Source organism: Cetorhinus maximus, chromosome 22, assembly GCF_964194155.1.
Source record: "Cetorhinus maximus chromosome 22, sCetMax3.hap1.1, whole genome shotgun sequence".
NCBI classification, from domain to species: domain Eukaryota; kingdom Metazoa; phylum Chordata; class Chondrichthyes; order Lamniformes; family Cetorhinidae; genus Cetorhinus; species Cetorhinus maximus.
Genome location: NC_135900.1, coordinates 3,500,116 through 3,515,558, shown reverse-complemented (window position 1 = coordinate 3,515,558; position 15,443 = coordinate 3,500,116). Strand labels below are relative to the sequence as shown.

Sequence of the window (15,443 nt, the reverse complement as noted above, 5' to 3'; positions counted from 1 at the left end):
AGCCTTCTCCCATCCAAGGAGAACAGTCCCAACTTCTCCAATCTATCTTCAGAACTGGAGTTTCTCATCCCTGGAGCCATTTTTGTAAACCTCTTCCGCAATCTCTCCAATATGCTCACATCATTCCTAAAGTGTGGCATCTAGAACTGTGCACAATACTCCCGCTGAGGTCTAGCTAGTGTCCTATATGAGTTCAGCATAATCTCCTTGCTGGTGTACTTTATGCATATTAGCATACATACAAATTAGGAGCAGGAGTAGGCCACTCGGCCCCTCGAGCCTGCCCAGCCATTCAGTAAGATCATGGCCGACCTGAATGTGACCTCACCCCACCCTTCTGCCTATCCCCGATAACCTTTCACCCCTTGTTAATCAAGAATCTATCTAGCTCTGCGTTAATAATATTCAAAGACTCTGCTTCAACCGCCTTTTGAGGAAGAGAGTTCCAAAGATTCACAGCCCTTTGAGAGAAAAAAATCTCTCCTCATCTCTGTCCTAAATAAGCAACTCTTTATTTTTAAAGACTGACCCCTATTAATAAAGCCGAGGATACTGTGTGCTTTATTAACTGCTCTCTCCACCTGTCCTGCCACCTTCAATGACTTATACACCCAGGTCTCTCTGCTCCTGCACACCCTTTAGAATTGTACCTCTTATTTTATAATGTCTCTCCATGTTCTTCTTACCAAAATGCCTCACCTCACACTTCTCTGCATTGAACCTCATCTGCCACCTATCTGCCCACTCCACCAACTCATCTATGTCCTTTTGAAGTTCTACACTGTCCCCCTCACGACTTGCTTCCAAGTTTTGTGCCATCCGCAAACTTTGAAATTATCCCCTGCACACTAAGATCTAAATTATTAATATATATTAGGAAAAGCAAGGGCCCCAATACCGACCCCTGGGAACTCCACTACAAACCTTCCTCCAGCCTGAAAAATACCCATTAACCATTACTCACTGTTTCCTATTTACTCAGCCAATTTTGTATCCACGTTGCTACTGTCCCTTTTATTCCATGAGCTATAACTTTTCTCACAAGTCTGTTGTGCGGCACTGCATAGAATGCCTTTTGGAAGTCCATGTGCAGCACATCAACAGCATTACCTTCATCGACCATTTCTGTTACCTCTTCAAAAAACTCCAGCAAGTCAGTTAAACACGATTTCCCCTTTAAGACATCTATGCTGGCTCTTCCTTATCAACCCACATTTTTCCATGTGACTATTAAGTCTACCAGGAATAATTGTTTCTAGAAGCTTCCCCACCACCGAAGTTGAACTGACTTGGCTGTAATTGCTGGGCTTATCCTTACAACTCTTTTTGAACAAGGGCGTAAAGTTTGCAGTTCTCTAGTCCTCAGGCACCTCCCCTGAGTCTAGGGAAGACTGAAAGATTATGGCCAGTCCCCTGACAATTTCCACTCTCACTTCCTTCAATATCCTTGGATGCATCTCACCCTGTCCCGGTGCCTTGTCAACGTTAAGTATCGACAGTTTATTCAACACTTCCTCCTTATCAATTTTAAACCCTTCTAGTGACAGAGTTTCCTCTTCTGTTACCATGGCCTGGGTAGCATTCTTCCTTGGTAAAGACAGATGCAAAGTATTCATTTAACACCTCAGCTATGCCCCCTGCATCCATGTGTAAATCCCCTTTTTGGTCCCTAATCAGCCCTACTCCTCCTTTTACCGCTCTTTTACTATTTATATGCCTATAGAAGACTTTGGGATTCCCCTTTATGTTGACTGCCAGTTTTTCCTCATAGTCCCTCTTCGCTTCTCTTATTTGCTTCTTCACCTCTCCTCTGACCTTCTGTATTCAGCTTGGTTCTCGATTGTATTTTCTACCTGGCACTTTCTTAAGCACACTTTTTCTTCTTTATCTTAATTTCTATCTCTTTTTTCATCCAGGGAGCTCCGGATTTGTTTGCTATTTCCCTTTCCCTTTTGAGGGAATATACCTTGACTGTGCCCGAGCCATTTCTTCGTTGAAGGTAGCCCATTGTCCAGCTACAGATTTTCCCGCCAACCTTTGGTTCCAGTCTATCCAGCCCAGTTCCATTCTTTCCCCATTGAAGATGGTTCTCCCCCAGTTAATTATTCTAACTCTGGATTGCCTATTCTCCTTTTCTACCATCATCCTAAAACTTAAGATATAATGACCACTATATCCTAAATGTTCCCCCAACGAGACTTGGTCTACTTGGTCGACCTCATTTCCAAGAACCAGGTCTAGCAGCGCCTCCCTTCTTGTTGGACTGGACACATACTGCTGTAGAAAATTCTCCTAAACACACTCTAGGAACTCTTGCCCCTCTCTGCCCTTTACACCACTATTATCCCAGTCTATATTCAGGTAATTAAAGTCCCCCATTATAACTAGTCTATAGTATTTGCATCTCTCTGTAATTTCCCTGCAGATTTATTCCTCTACATCCTTCTCACTAGTTGGCGGTCTATAGACTACACAGAGCAATGGAATTGCACCCTTTTTGTTCCTTAGCTCTAGCCACTGATTCTGTCCTTGAACCCTCTGGGACATCCTCTTTCTCCAGCACTGAAATGCTCTCCTCAACCAATATCACCACCTCTCCTACTTTTCTTCCTGCCCTATCTTTCCTGAACACCTTGTACCCAGGAATATTTAACAGCCAGTCCTGCCCTTCCTTGAGCCAGGTCTCCATAACATTATAATTCTGCATGGCAATCTGCATCGGTAACTCCCCGATCTTATTTACTAAACTCCGTGCATTCACATATATTCAGCATAACCCTGATTTAGACTTCATCACTTTCCCCATTATTCCAACTCTGCCTATTAGCTTACTAATCTCTATTCTAATGCTATCCATCTCTCCCAGTATTTTGTGCACCTTGGTATTACTCTCCAATAGTATCTCCTGGTTTCCACACCCCTGCCAAGTTAATTTAAAGGCCCCCACAGCACTAGCAAAACGCCCTCCAAGAAACTCAGTCCCGGATCTGTTCAGGTGCAACCGATCCAACTTGTAGAGGTGCCATCTCCCCCAGAGCCAGTCCCAGTGTCCCAAGAATCTAACACCTTCTCTCCTGTACCACCTTTCCAGGCCTGCCTTATCTTCTTATTTCTATACTCACCTGCACGTGGCACGGGGAGTAATCCGGAGATTGCCGTATTTGAGGTCCTGCTTGCTAATTTTCTACTTAGCTCCCTTAATTCTGATCACAGGACCACATCCCCCTTGCTACCTTGGTACATGGACCATGACCTCTGGCTGTTCACTGTCCCCCAGAAGAATGTCCTGCAGTTGCTCTGTGACATCCTTGGCCGTGGTACCAGGGAGGCAACATCTTGGAGTCACATCTACGGCTGCAGAAATGCCTGTCCCTATCACTTTTGCTCTTCCTTTCCTCTTCCTCCTCTCCTGCACAGCTGAGCCTCTTGTGGCACTACAAAACTTGGCCCTGACTGCGCTCCTCTGAGGAACCAACGTTATCCAAAACAGAAAGCCAATTAGCGAGCGGGACCCCAGGAGACTCCTGCACTACCTTCATGGTTCTCTTGGACTGTCTGGTGATCATCCATTTCCTTTTTGCCTCCAGGTTCCTAACCTGCGGTGTGACCACCTGTCTGAACGTGCTGTCCATGTAGTCCTCAGCCTCACGAATGCGCCACAGTGACGCCAGCCGCCGGTCAAGCTCTGACACCCGGAGCTCAAGTTTCTGCAGCTGGCAGCATTTCCCACACATGTGGTCATCCAGGTCACCAGTAGTGTCCACACCTTCCCACATATTACAGGACATGCATTCCACATGAGCGAGCTGCCCTGCCATGTCTTAAAGTTAACATAAGGGAAGTATAGTTATTTTACTTTGGTTTACTTATATTACTTTATGTTACTGGCCCTGACTGTCCCTTATTCCTAGTGTTTCTTGCTCACATCCAAGTAGCTACTTCTTTAAAAATAATATGCTTTTCTAATTTACTGCTATTTAACAGCAGTTCCTTACCAACCAATGATCTATGGATTTCCTGAGATGTCACTGTTCGATTTTTTTTTCAAAATCAGCTCCGAAGGTGAGGTTTACAACCAGGTCCATTTCTGCTCAGCTGCTCCTGTTCGCAATTTAGAATAATTCATATATACACCACACCTCTTACCCCCGTGCACTGAATTCCCATGTGAGCCTAATTCATACTCACTTGGTCTCTGTCTCACTCCACCATGGTCTTGTCACGCACCCCTTACTGACCATGTGGTTTGAAAAGCCTGTCTCTATTGTAAACTCTCTGATGAGTCACTAGCTAGTTTAGCTTCCTGCTACAGTAATTAACACCACTTGAACCAACTGCTTTCAGGTTATCTACTTAACAAACTAACCTAACCTATTTATATCAGATCTTGATTCTTAATCTATAGTTAAACCTGAAGAGGATTTACCAGAACTTACCATGTGATTTATAAAGTCCTAGCATGACCTCTTTGCTTTTATATTCTATTTCTGTGTTTATAAACTCAGGTAATGCACATGATATTTTAATCACCTTATCAAATTGCACTACCACCTTGAAGAGTTTGTGTATCTGGACATCAAGGCCTTTCTGCTTAGCTGCACTTTTCAAATAATGCAAATTAAACATACCAACTGAGGGCAAAGGGAAATCGTTCCCTTCCATATTTGATGAGTCAGTGGATATAAAATGGTCCATGTCCTCAGGGAGGGCTGCTTCCTTAAGGGATGATGCTAATGGGGTAGAACATTGTCGATTGCTGTCTTGTGTGGACAGTTTCAAATCGTTGAAGGTTGCTGCCTAAATGGAGGCAAATAAAATTAATTAAGAGCTCTGAAAAACAAAGCAAAATGTAATCTTACATCAATATCCTTCCCATTGACTGGAAATGATAAAATCTCATGCTTCAACAACAATAAAACAGATATCCAGAACTCTGCAGAGAATTGACTCCACAACATGAAGAGGATCTGACATACCCAAATTGAGTTGTTGATCTATGTCTAACTCTCCATTGACCTAACTGTCAACTCTCTCTATCTCTCTGTTTACAATCTATCTTTAATTCTCGATCTCTCTGTCAACTTTATCTCTCTATATCTCTGTCAACTTTCGCTATCTGTCTGTCTATTCTGGTTGGTGTTCAGTAACGTTGGTTATGTTTACTCTCTGGGTCCTGTATTACCTCACTTCCCACTTTGTGATGTGTTACATTTGCATTTACCTGTTTCTGTGTTTAACTGCACTGTCAGGGACTTGGCACTAATTTTCTGTTGATCTTCGGGCATTTTCTGTAACAATTATAAATTCCACAGCTGCACTATCAAACTCTTCAACACTGAACATTTGGTGCTTGGTAATAGTTAATGGACCAATAATGCAAGTCCCAAGGTAGATATAGATAAAGAAAGCAATTAGATGCATCTGAGATTATTCAATCCCTGAAATCACATTGAATAATTTAAGGATTTGATTCCAGGGCCTTGCGTCCAATAGCCTACATAGAAGTTCATTTTCTGGGTTTTTTTGTTCTTGGATTGTGGGCAACATTAGCAAAGCTGTATTTATCACCCATCCCTGGTTGCATCCCTGACAGCATCGTCAGCCAATTTTTATAAATTAATTCATGGAAAATGGACATCGCTGGCAAGATTTCTTGTCAATCCCAATAGAACTGATAGAATAGAATAGAATCCCAATAGAATGTCTTGCTGGGCCATTTCAGAGAGCAATTAAGAGTCAACCACATTGCTGTGGGTCTGGAGCCACATGTAGGCCAGACCAGGTAAGGACAGCAGATTTCCTTCCCTAAAGGACATTAGTGAACCAGGTGGGTTTTTATTAGTCAGTTGTTATATGGACACCATTACTGATGCTATTTTTAAAAAAAATTCCAGTTCTTATTTCATTAATTTAACTTAAATACCCCAGCTGCCATGGCGAGATTTGAACTTATGGCCCTGTATTACAGGTCCATTAACATAATCAGTACCCTCTTGTGGGACTCAAGTCACCAATCAGCCAGACTGGGCACAGGAAGGTAGATTCTCTTTCCTGAAGGCCATTCGTGAACCAGTTGGTTTTTTTGTGAAACTAATCCCCAAATGACCAGATTGGATTCCATTCAGTTTCACAATTGGACACATTGAGATTAAAAGTCATAGAAAGGAAGAATAAATTTGCATTTAGATAGTGCCTATCACAAGCTCACCATATCACAAAATGCTTCACAGCCAATTAAGTACTTTTCTTGAAGTGTAGTCAATGTCAGAAGTGTGATAACCAATGTGCACACAGCAAGCTCCCGCAAATGAAAATGTGATAATGACCCAATAATCTGTTTTTAGTGACGTTGTTTGAGAGATTAATATTGACCAGGACACCAGGGAGGATTCCCCTGCACATGTCCAGTTGCAGAACCACCAGGCTACTGTATCCTAAGATGATCACTGTTGCTGTGAAGAACTCCCTGTCATCAATCCTCACCTTATTATTTCATCCTGTTCTCCTTTGTCAGACCTTGACCATTTTCTAAGTCATCAACTCCACTAGATCCGCTCTCCGTTACCTCTGCTCAGGTGTTTATGCTTTGCTGTTCTCACAAATCAGACCTGTTTCAAAGCTGCTGATCGCCCCAACTTTATTACCACGATATGGCGGCAATACCTGCTATTTGTACTATTCTATTGGTGAAAAGAATGTTCAGCCCATGCTGCCTTGGAATTATTGTCCTCACTTTTGTCTGATCATTGTGAATTTAGATTTAGAATTTCCCGATTGAAACTGAAATCGCATTCACTATTTTCTAATCATCTACTACTATCCTTATGTTTAATGAACTTTTAAACACAGCTCCCTTACTCTACCCTTATGTCTTGAAGTGCTCTTGGATTCATTCCATCTGACCCAGGTGCCTTATAAATATTCAGCCACCTCGCTTTTTAATTAGCATTTCATTACTAATCCTTCTTTTCGCTATGAACTTTAGGTCACCTCCTTGGCCAGCAACAAGTAAGAAGGCTGTACAAGTGTTTCCTAGAACAACTGTTGAGGAAAATCATTTGGAATTGCTACCCTTTTATGTTCCTCTCCCATTGTCTCCTCTCTCTGTCTCTTGTGTTTAGAAAGCACTACTCATTGCTTAATACTTTTCCAACTGTGAACACATCTCAAACAGTCAAATATCCACAGGGTGAGTTTAGGGGAAAGTGAAAATTGTGTGTCTCTGTATGCGTAATGTGTCTGCGTGTTTGTGCATACATGTGTCTGTGTGTCTGTATATGTGTGTGTGTTTGTGTGTGTGTGTGTATGTGTGTGCCTGTGTGTGTGTGTCTGTATGTGTGTATATGTGTGTGTGGGTCTGCATTTGTGTGTGTGTGTATGTCTGTATGTATGCATGTACAGGGTACATGCCTGTGTGTGTATTTGTGTGTTTCTGTATTTATGTGTGGTGTACATGCATGCATATACATGTGTGTGTACTTTTGGATCCATGTGTGAATGTGTGAGTGTAAGCTACATGTATATGTATGTATACACATGTATATGTTTGAAAGAAAAGTAATTAAAAGAAGGCACTCAAAAGGACTCTGAGTATGATGGGATATATGAAAGGACAGATGGATGCAACAACAGATGGACAAATGAACAGTCTCAGGGGATCAAGTGATTCATTGTCCATTCTGCAATTCTGTGAACACTGGCCTGTAGCACATGGACAGAATCCCACCATATAACCAGACCCCACTGTTCAACACAAAAAACTGGCACAACACCTGTGGAATAAGAGAGCAGACACAAGGTCACTCTGATCGCAGGCTTTAGCAGTAACCTGTATGGGATAAGTCCATAGCTCAGGAAGACATCTCCAGTGCTGCAGTTAGGCTGTAGGATCTGCCTCAGGTTTCATACCAGAAGAGGAGTCTATGGCCAGAATTTTCCCCCCGTTAGGGGGTAAGTTGATGGGCAGGCATGTGCGGGCACGCTTCCGATCAGTGCCCCCCATCGGAGGCGCAGCGCCATTTTACGTGGACAGGCCAATTAAGGCCCGCCCAGCGTGATGTCCGCAGGGAAGCACAATGTGCTCCCAGTGCGGGCGGGGGGAATGCCTAAAATCGAGAGTGAGCTCTTTCACGCATGCGCACGACAGAGCGCACTCATCTCCCTGAGGCTAAGTGCAGCCTCAGGGAGATCACCTCTACTTTCAAAAATATTAAAAATAGAAAAAAAAAATTCCCTTACATGTCCCCTCATAGTTCTAAAAAAACTTTATTAAAATTTTTAAAACCCTACATGAAACCTCATCCCACCGGTGGATGAGGTTTCATGTTTTTTCTATTCCCTGCCGGGGCTCCCGGCCTGTCCACCAACCTTAAGGTCGGACGGGCAGGTCCAATAATTACTTTAACTGATCCTGTCAATGGCCTCAATTGGCCAATGAGAGGTCGGTGGGCACACAGCTGATATTGCTGCGCCTCTGCCTTCCTGAAAATTTAAATAGGGCGGGATGACGTCGGGGGTTCCGTCCAACATCATCGCGCATCATTTTACGCTTCAGCGAGGGGGCCCCGCCCCCACTCGCCAACGGTAAAATCCTGCCCTATGTATTACTGTGGAGCAGGATAAGGCAGAATTAGCAGCTACCTACAGGACACACCCAGAAGAAACAGCCTGTCTGGCGACAGAGAGCCTTTTAGTGACTCAGATGGAACAGCCAGCTGATCCTTAGAAGTTAAAAGACTGGAGGCTGATAGAACATGCTCGGAACAAATTAATTTAAAAATTGAGCTTCTCTCCTCCTGCAGTACATCAATAGTTGGCACAGAGAGATGAAAGTTTTCTAAACCAGCCTACGCTATGGTCACTATCTAGAAAAGAAAAAGAAAGAAGATGTGTATTTAGTTAGCAAATTTTACAACCTCAGCACATCCCAAAGCAACTCATAAGCAGTGAAGTACTTTTGAAGTGTAGTCACTGTTGTAATGTAGGTGCATGGCAGAGAATGGGTGGAAGTTTCCCAGAATCGCACTAATTGCGGTATCGGGCGGGTAAAATGGAATCCTACCCGACGATGAAAATGGCGGGTTTTCATGCCACTCCTTCCCGAGCCCGCCTCATTATATATTCACTCCCACGAAACACACCATTTCCATGGTGGGCGGGCTCTCATTCGCCCACTCACCATCACACCGCTGTTGCATCACGCCGGCCGCCATCTTTAAAAGTCAGCTGCCAGCAAAATGCTCATCGCCACCAGCTCATCACCGCTGCCTGGGAGACATGGCCGGCAAAGACAAAAAGACTGCAGCACCCCCCGACTTCAACAACAGGTCCCTCGAGTGACTGCTGGATGCCGTGGAGGCTGCTGGGATGTGCCCAAGCCCCGCTCTGGCCGCAGGGTGGGCGGCAACGTCACCAACCCACTTGGGAGGCGGTGGCAATGGTGGTCAGTGCCAATGCCCTGCAGAGGAGGACAGCCAACCAGTGCCACAAGAGGATGAATGATCTCCTCTGTTCCGCCAGGGTAAGTCACTCTTTTCATCACTCCCGATTCTCACTCACAAACCCATCACACATCCACAGGGATCTCACTCACTGCCAGTTCAAGAGACATCACCATTCACTCTCTCACACTCACCTTCATTGTCCTCATCCCATCCATGGGACCACTCACCACCCACACAGGCCAGGTATACTTATCATCTGGCCCGGCAGGCGTCCTGATACACTCTCTCCATCTCTATCCATGCAGGTCAAGCTGGCTCACAACAGGAGGGGAAGGTTGCAGACAGGTGGAGGGATGCTGGAATTCAAAGTTCCGACAGAATTTGAAAATAGAGTCATCCAGCTGGCCGGCGATGACCGGGACCGGTCCTGTGCTGACGGTGAGGTCAGTGCTGCTCTACCAAGTGAGGACCCAGCAGCGCAACATCCATCAGATAACCATGCTGTGAGTGATGTGTCCTCTTTCACAGGCCACTGCCAGGCACTGATTATCTCTCCTTCCTTTCACAAGTACACCTGCCAAACAGTTGACAGAGTCCATGACCCAGGGCCTCCAATCAAGCTCCGAAGAAACCTCTGAAGAGGAATCTGGAGGCACCCTCCTTGAAGTCCTGTCAGAGCCTCACCCACACCCACCGCCAGCGCAGAGACACACACCTCGGTGGGACCTAGCTTTAGAGAAGCCTCAGGATCACAATCTGGTGAGCACATCGCACTGTCTGATCCACAGCAGGCGGAGGCAGGGACTTCCCAGGTCCCCGGCACTCGGAGGAGCTGCTGGAGGCCAGAACGTTGCTGGGTCCGAATCAGATGAGGAGCCTCTGGACTCGGTCATGTCACAGTTGCTGGAACAGCGAAGACAAGCTCGGGAACACCAGGAAGGGCTGTCCGCTGCACTCCTCAGATTGCAAGGCACAATGGAGGAGTCCGTCATTCTTCAGGCTGAGGTGATAGCTCCGGCATTGCCAATGCACCGAGGTCAACACTGGCAGGATGGTGGCCGCCATGGAGACCTTGGTCCAGGATGTCATCCTGCACTGCTGCACGGGCCTAACTCCATCGCTGATGCTATAGTTGGCCTCCAACAGTGTGTACATGAGATGGGTGCTGGGCAACTCGATCTGACTCCAGCCATGTCTCCTTCCATTCACAGAATCAGCCAGGGGCCCTCGGGCACCCAGAGGGAGGAGGATCAGCAGGTGCACACCCTGGGGCCATCCACCCAGGTGACTCCGGGAGTGACCGGCCCATCTGAATCCCCTCTTCCTGTGACCTCCGTAGACCCAGCTTCACAGGCTGAGGAGGGTGTCACTGCCACACAGCAGGACCCCGAAAGCAGGCCGGGGCCCTCCAGCCTTGGCCCTCCAGAGGACGCCCACCAAAGTCATCACAGACATGGCGTCACAGTCAGCAGTCTGCCCCCACCTCCACTGTGGGTGTCCGGGGAGCACCAAGACAGGGTTAGGAAAGTTAAGGAGAATTAGTTGAACAGCCTGGGCACGGGTGTTGATCACTTGTACATACTGTTCACTATTGTCAATAAACTCCCAAGAATGTCTCCCTGTCTGTGGTTCCTTGTTCTGATGAGCAGTGTTCTTGTCACTCAGATGTGAAACCTTTCTGCACAAGATAAAGGCAGGTGTCTCAGTCCAGGGCTTCTTCCCTGTGCTCTGTGCAGCCTTCAGACCACAGCGATGGTCCAGCCTCACACTCCCTGGACACATTACTGATGCCTGCACCTCGGCGGTGCTGGTCATTGCTGCCAGAATGTAGTGGGCAGGTGCCACAGAGTTCCCTCATTCTCTCTGTGTGCTCTCAGCACCTTTAAGCTGGGGCTGGTCCCCATCTCACCAGCATCTTTGACCAGTGATGCTGTGCTCCAGCTCCTGAAGGGCTGAGGTGCTGAAGGTGGACACAGCATCAGATGCGTCTAAAGTTTCATGGCTGCGTCTCTGAGATGGCCCTGATCATGGAGCAAGCGAGCTGCCCTCGGCCAGACAGGAGTCGGACATTCTCAGAGGCTGTGTGAAGATCTATGGAGTGTCCTCACCACATGCTGTCATCATCCTCTTGCGATCGAGCGACTCCACTGCATCTCCATGACAGGAGCATTCTCACAGAGGGTATTGGTGCTGTGATAAGCCAGACTGGAGCCAAACGTTCACAACTGCGATGTGAGGATCTATGGAGACACCTCACTGCATGTTGTCACCATCCTCCACAAACCTGGCAGCTATGAGGGCCTCCCGAGCGCGCCTGCCTCATCCGGCCAGTGCGAGAGCCTCATCCCGTCATCGTCATCACCACCGAGGACCCCCTCAGCCTCATCCCCATCAGTGCGCTCCTCACCGGAGGAGGTGTGCAACTCCTCCATCTCCTCCTCAGCCAGCTCCTCTCCCTGTTGCAGCACCAGGTTGTAAAGGGTGCAGCAGGCTACAACGATGTGTGATACCCTCTGCGGACTGTATTGCAGGGCTCCACCAGACCGGTCCAAGCATCAGAACCTCATCTTCAGCATCCCGATGGTCTGCTCCACCAAGTTGTGAGCTGCTGCATGAGCCTCATTATAATGTCGCTCTGCTGCAGTCTGAGGCCGCTGCAGGGGTGTCATCAGCCACGGCCTCTGTGGGTAGCCCTTGTCCCCAAGGAGCCATCCCTGCAGCCTCTGTGGATCCTGGATTACTGCAGGGATCTGCGAGCGACTCAGGATATAGGCATCGTGCACAGTCCCTGGAAACCATGTGTGTACCTGCAGGATGTGTTTCTGGTGGTTGTACACCAGCTGCATGTTCAGTGAGTGGAAGCCCTTGTGGTTGATGAAGTCCAATGAGTGTAGCGATGGAGACCTGAGCACCACATGAGTGCAGTCAATCGCACCCTGTACCTGTGGGAATCCCGAGATCAGGGCGAATCCAATGGCCCTGGTATCCTGGCTGTCCCGGTCCCGGGCGAAATGCACAAAGTTGTTGCCATGGAGAAGATGCATCTGTGACCTCATAGATACATTTGTGGGCGGCGGATTGTGAAATCCCACAGAGGTCGCCTGTGGAGCCCTGAAAGGAGCCACTGGCATAGAAATTGTCACTTTCACAGCCACTGGCAGTGGATGCCCTCCATGTCCCCTTGGTGCTAAGTCCTGCAGTAAGTGGCAGATGTGAGCCACCAGGTCCCTAGACATGTGCAGTCATCAGCAACACTGTTTCTCAGTCATCTGCAGGAATGGCAGGTGGCGTCTATAGACCCTGGGTGTCGCTAGGCACTGACCAGCCACGGCTCACTGTCGCTCCTGGGCAGCATGTGCGGGAGCCCCTGCTGCCCCTTCTTCATGAGGTTGCTGCTCCTGCCTTTACACAGCCACCAGGTGCCTCAGTCACTCTGTCCTCCGTCTTCTACGCTCTCTGTAGGCCATCAGGCACACAGCTAGGTCACCAGGATCCATGATCCTGATGTGGTCCTCCTGCAGAATGAAAGAGAGAGATAGAGACGTGGTTATCATGGCTGCACTTAGTACCTTTCCTGGCCCTGTGTGACCACTGCTTAATGCTTCCTGGAGAGAGCTGGTCACCCCTCGGATGGCCAGAGATGAGTGCGCTGCATGGCTGCCCTGTCAACCTGCGACATGGGGGACACTGGTCCAAACCAGGATGCTGAGATTGCAAAAGGCTGTGAGCCTCCAGCAGTGACTGTTACATGGCCAGTGTTGGCCTGCTAGGAAAGGGTGAGCTGTGGAGAAGCTGCTGCTCAGTCACCTCAGTGCCCCCAAAGTGATGGCCGCCAAGTGCACGTTGCCTGCGTTGCTGTTGTGGAACACGTCGACGTGCTTTCCCGCCAACATGGACGGACGATACAGCGGGGTTCCAAGAGCCTGGCGGGATGGCTTTTAATTATATGCTAATGTATTACAATTAGCTCCCCGCTGACCGATGGCGGGAAACGGGGCCCACCGTCGGCGGGCTGAGCAGTCGTGAAGTGGGTCCCGCCATATTTTCCTCGCCCGCCACCTATCATGCCCGCCACCAGCGGGCTCAGAAAATTCCGCCCAATGTGTGCACAGCAAGCTCCCACAAACTGCAACGAGATAACAGCCAGCTAATCTGTTTTAGTCATATTGCTTCAAGGATAAATATTGGCCCAGGACAACTGGGAGAATGCTCCTGCTCATCTTAAAAAGGATGGCCATCGGATCTTTTACATCCAGCAGAGGGGACAGACAAGGTCTGGGTTTCATGTCTCATGCACCTCTGGCAGTGCAGCACTCTCTCAGTACTGCACTGGGAATGTCAGCCTAGGTTTTGTGCACAAGTATCTGGATTGGGACTTGAGCTCCAAACCTTCTGACCCAGAGGCAAAAAGCATAGCCAACTGAGGCCGAATAGCCAAGCACATACTCATAAAAATAAGAGGTGGGAGAAAAGGGGTCAAACAGGCAGCAACAATTTAATCAGATTTTTACTTTTGGAGTAAAAGACATTTATTAAAAGAAAAATAAATCTGTCAAAGTAACAATCAAAAATCCTAAGTGCAAATAATATAGTTTAATTTCCCTGATGAGAATCTTGCTGAAAAACAGTTTGAAACGCCCATGAAATGCAGCTTTCATTAAACGGATTACATTGACTGCTTATCTTTGTATCAGGAGAAAATGCTACTCCTGTCTTACCTTGTTGTCTAATGGATCACTCATCATTGCGTGACTATTTTGATGCTTGTCTTCCTCATTATTGCTTCGGGCAGACACTGGCTTATGTTCTGAGGAATTGCCAGATGCATGGTGAGCGGGGAAGCCTGCTAGGAAAGGATGATAAATTGTTCAAAGTGCCAAGTTTTTCTGACAGGACTGCAAACTGATTTGGCATTTGGCAACAGCCCCTATGAATCAGTGAGACAATGAGTGATGGTGAAAGGACATTGGCCCACTCCATCTCCGAGGAGGAACTTCAATCATCCTGTTACCATCATTTAGTTTTTCTATTTTTTTTTACTATAAACTGTTAGCTGTCTGACATTAGGGAAATGTTTACAAATTGACTCAATAGGTAGCACTCTCGTCACTGGGTCAAAAGGTTGTTGTTTCAAAGCGGACACTTCAGTGCAGTACTGAGGGAGTGCAGCACTGTTGGAAATGCAGTCTTTTAGACGAGACATTAAACAAAGCCCATGTCTGCTCTCTCAGGTGGATGTACAAGATCCCAGGGCACTGTCGCAAAGAAGAGCCAGGGAGTTCTCCCTGGGGTTCTGTCCAATATCTATCCCTCAGTCAATTTTTAATTAATTCCTGGGATGTGAGTTTCACTGTCTAGGTCAGCATTTATTGCCCATCCCTAATTACCCCTTGAGAAGGTGGTGGTGAGCCGCCTTCTTGAACTGCTGCAGTCCGTGTGGTGTAGGTACACCCACAGTGCTGTTAGGAAGGGAGTTCCAGGATTTTGACCCAGCGACAGTGAAGGAACGGCGATATATTTCCAAGTCAGGATGGTGAGTCACTTGGAGGGAAACCTGCAGATGGTGGTGTCCCCATGAGTCTTTTGCCCCTGTCCTTCTAGGTGGCAGAAATTGTGGATTTGGCAGGTGCTGTTGAATGAGCCTCGATGAGCTGCTGCAGTGAATCTTGTAGATGGTGCACACTACTGCCACTCTGTCTGTGGTAGAGGGAGTGAATGTTTATTGTGGTGGATGGGGTGATAATCAAGCTGGCTGCTTTGTCTTCTGTGGCAGCCTGGTCCACTCCCCAATCATCCTGAACCCCCCTCCCCTGGCACTGTTCCATTCAAGCAGAGGAGATGCAACACCTGCTCTTTTAGCTCCTTCCTCCTCACTGTCCAAGGTCCCAAACACTTCCTTCAGGCGAAACAGTGGTTTACGTGTATTTCTTTCAATTTATTCTAGTGTATTCACTGTCACAATGCAGTCTCCTGTACACTGGGGAGGCTAATGCAGCTTAT

The 15,443-nt window shown here is 47.3% G+C and overlaps 1 protein-coding gene across 1 annotated transcript in view; it reads right to left on the bottom strand.

The window, feature by feature from the left end:
* LOC144696402 (uncharacterized) overlaps positions 1–15,443 on the bottom strand; it is a 204,430-nt gene that overhangs the window by 114,510 nt on the left and 74,477 nt on the right. Inside the window, exons 8-9 of the mRNA XM_078567646.1 lie at positions 14,162–14,289; positions 4,629–4,797 (exon numbers count right to left, since the gene is read on the bottom strand). Of these exons, the coding sequence (XP_078423772.1) occupies positions 4,629–4,797; positions 14,162–14,289 (297 nt within the window). The remainder of the gene's footprint in view (positions 1–4,628; positions 4,798–14,161; positions 14,290–15,443) is intronic.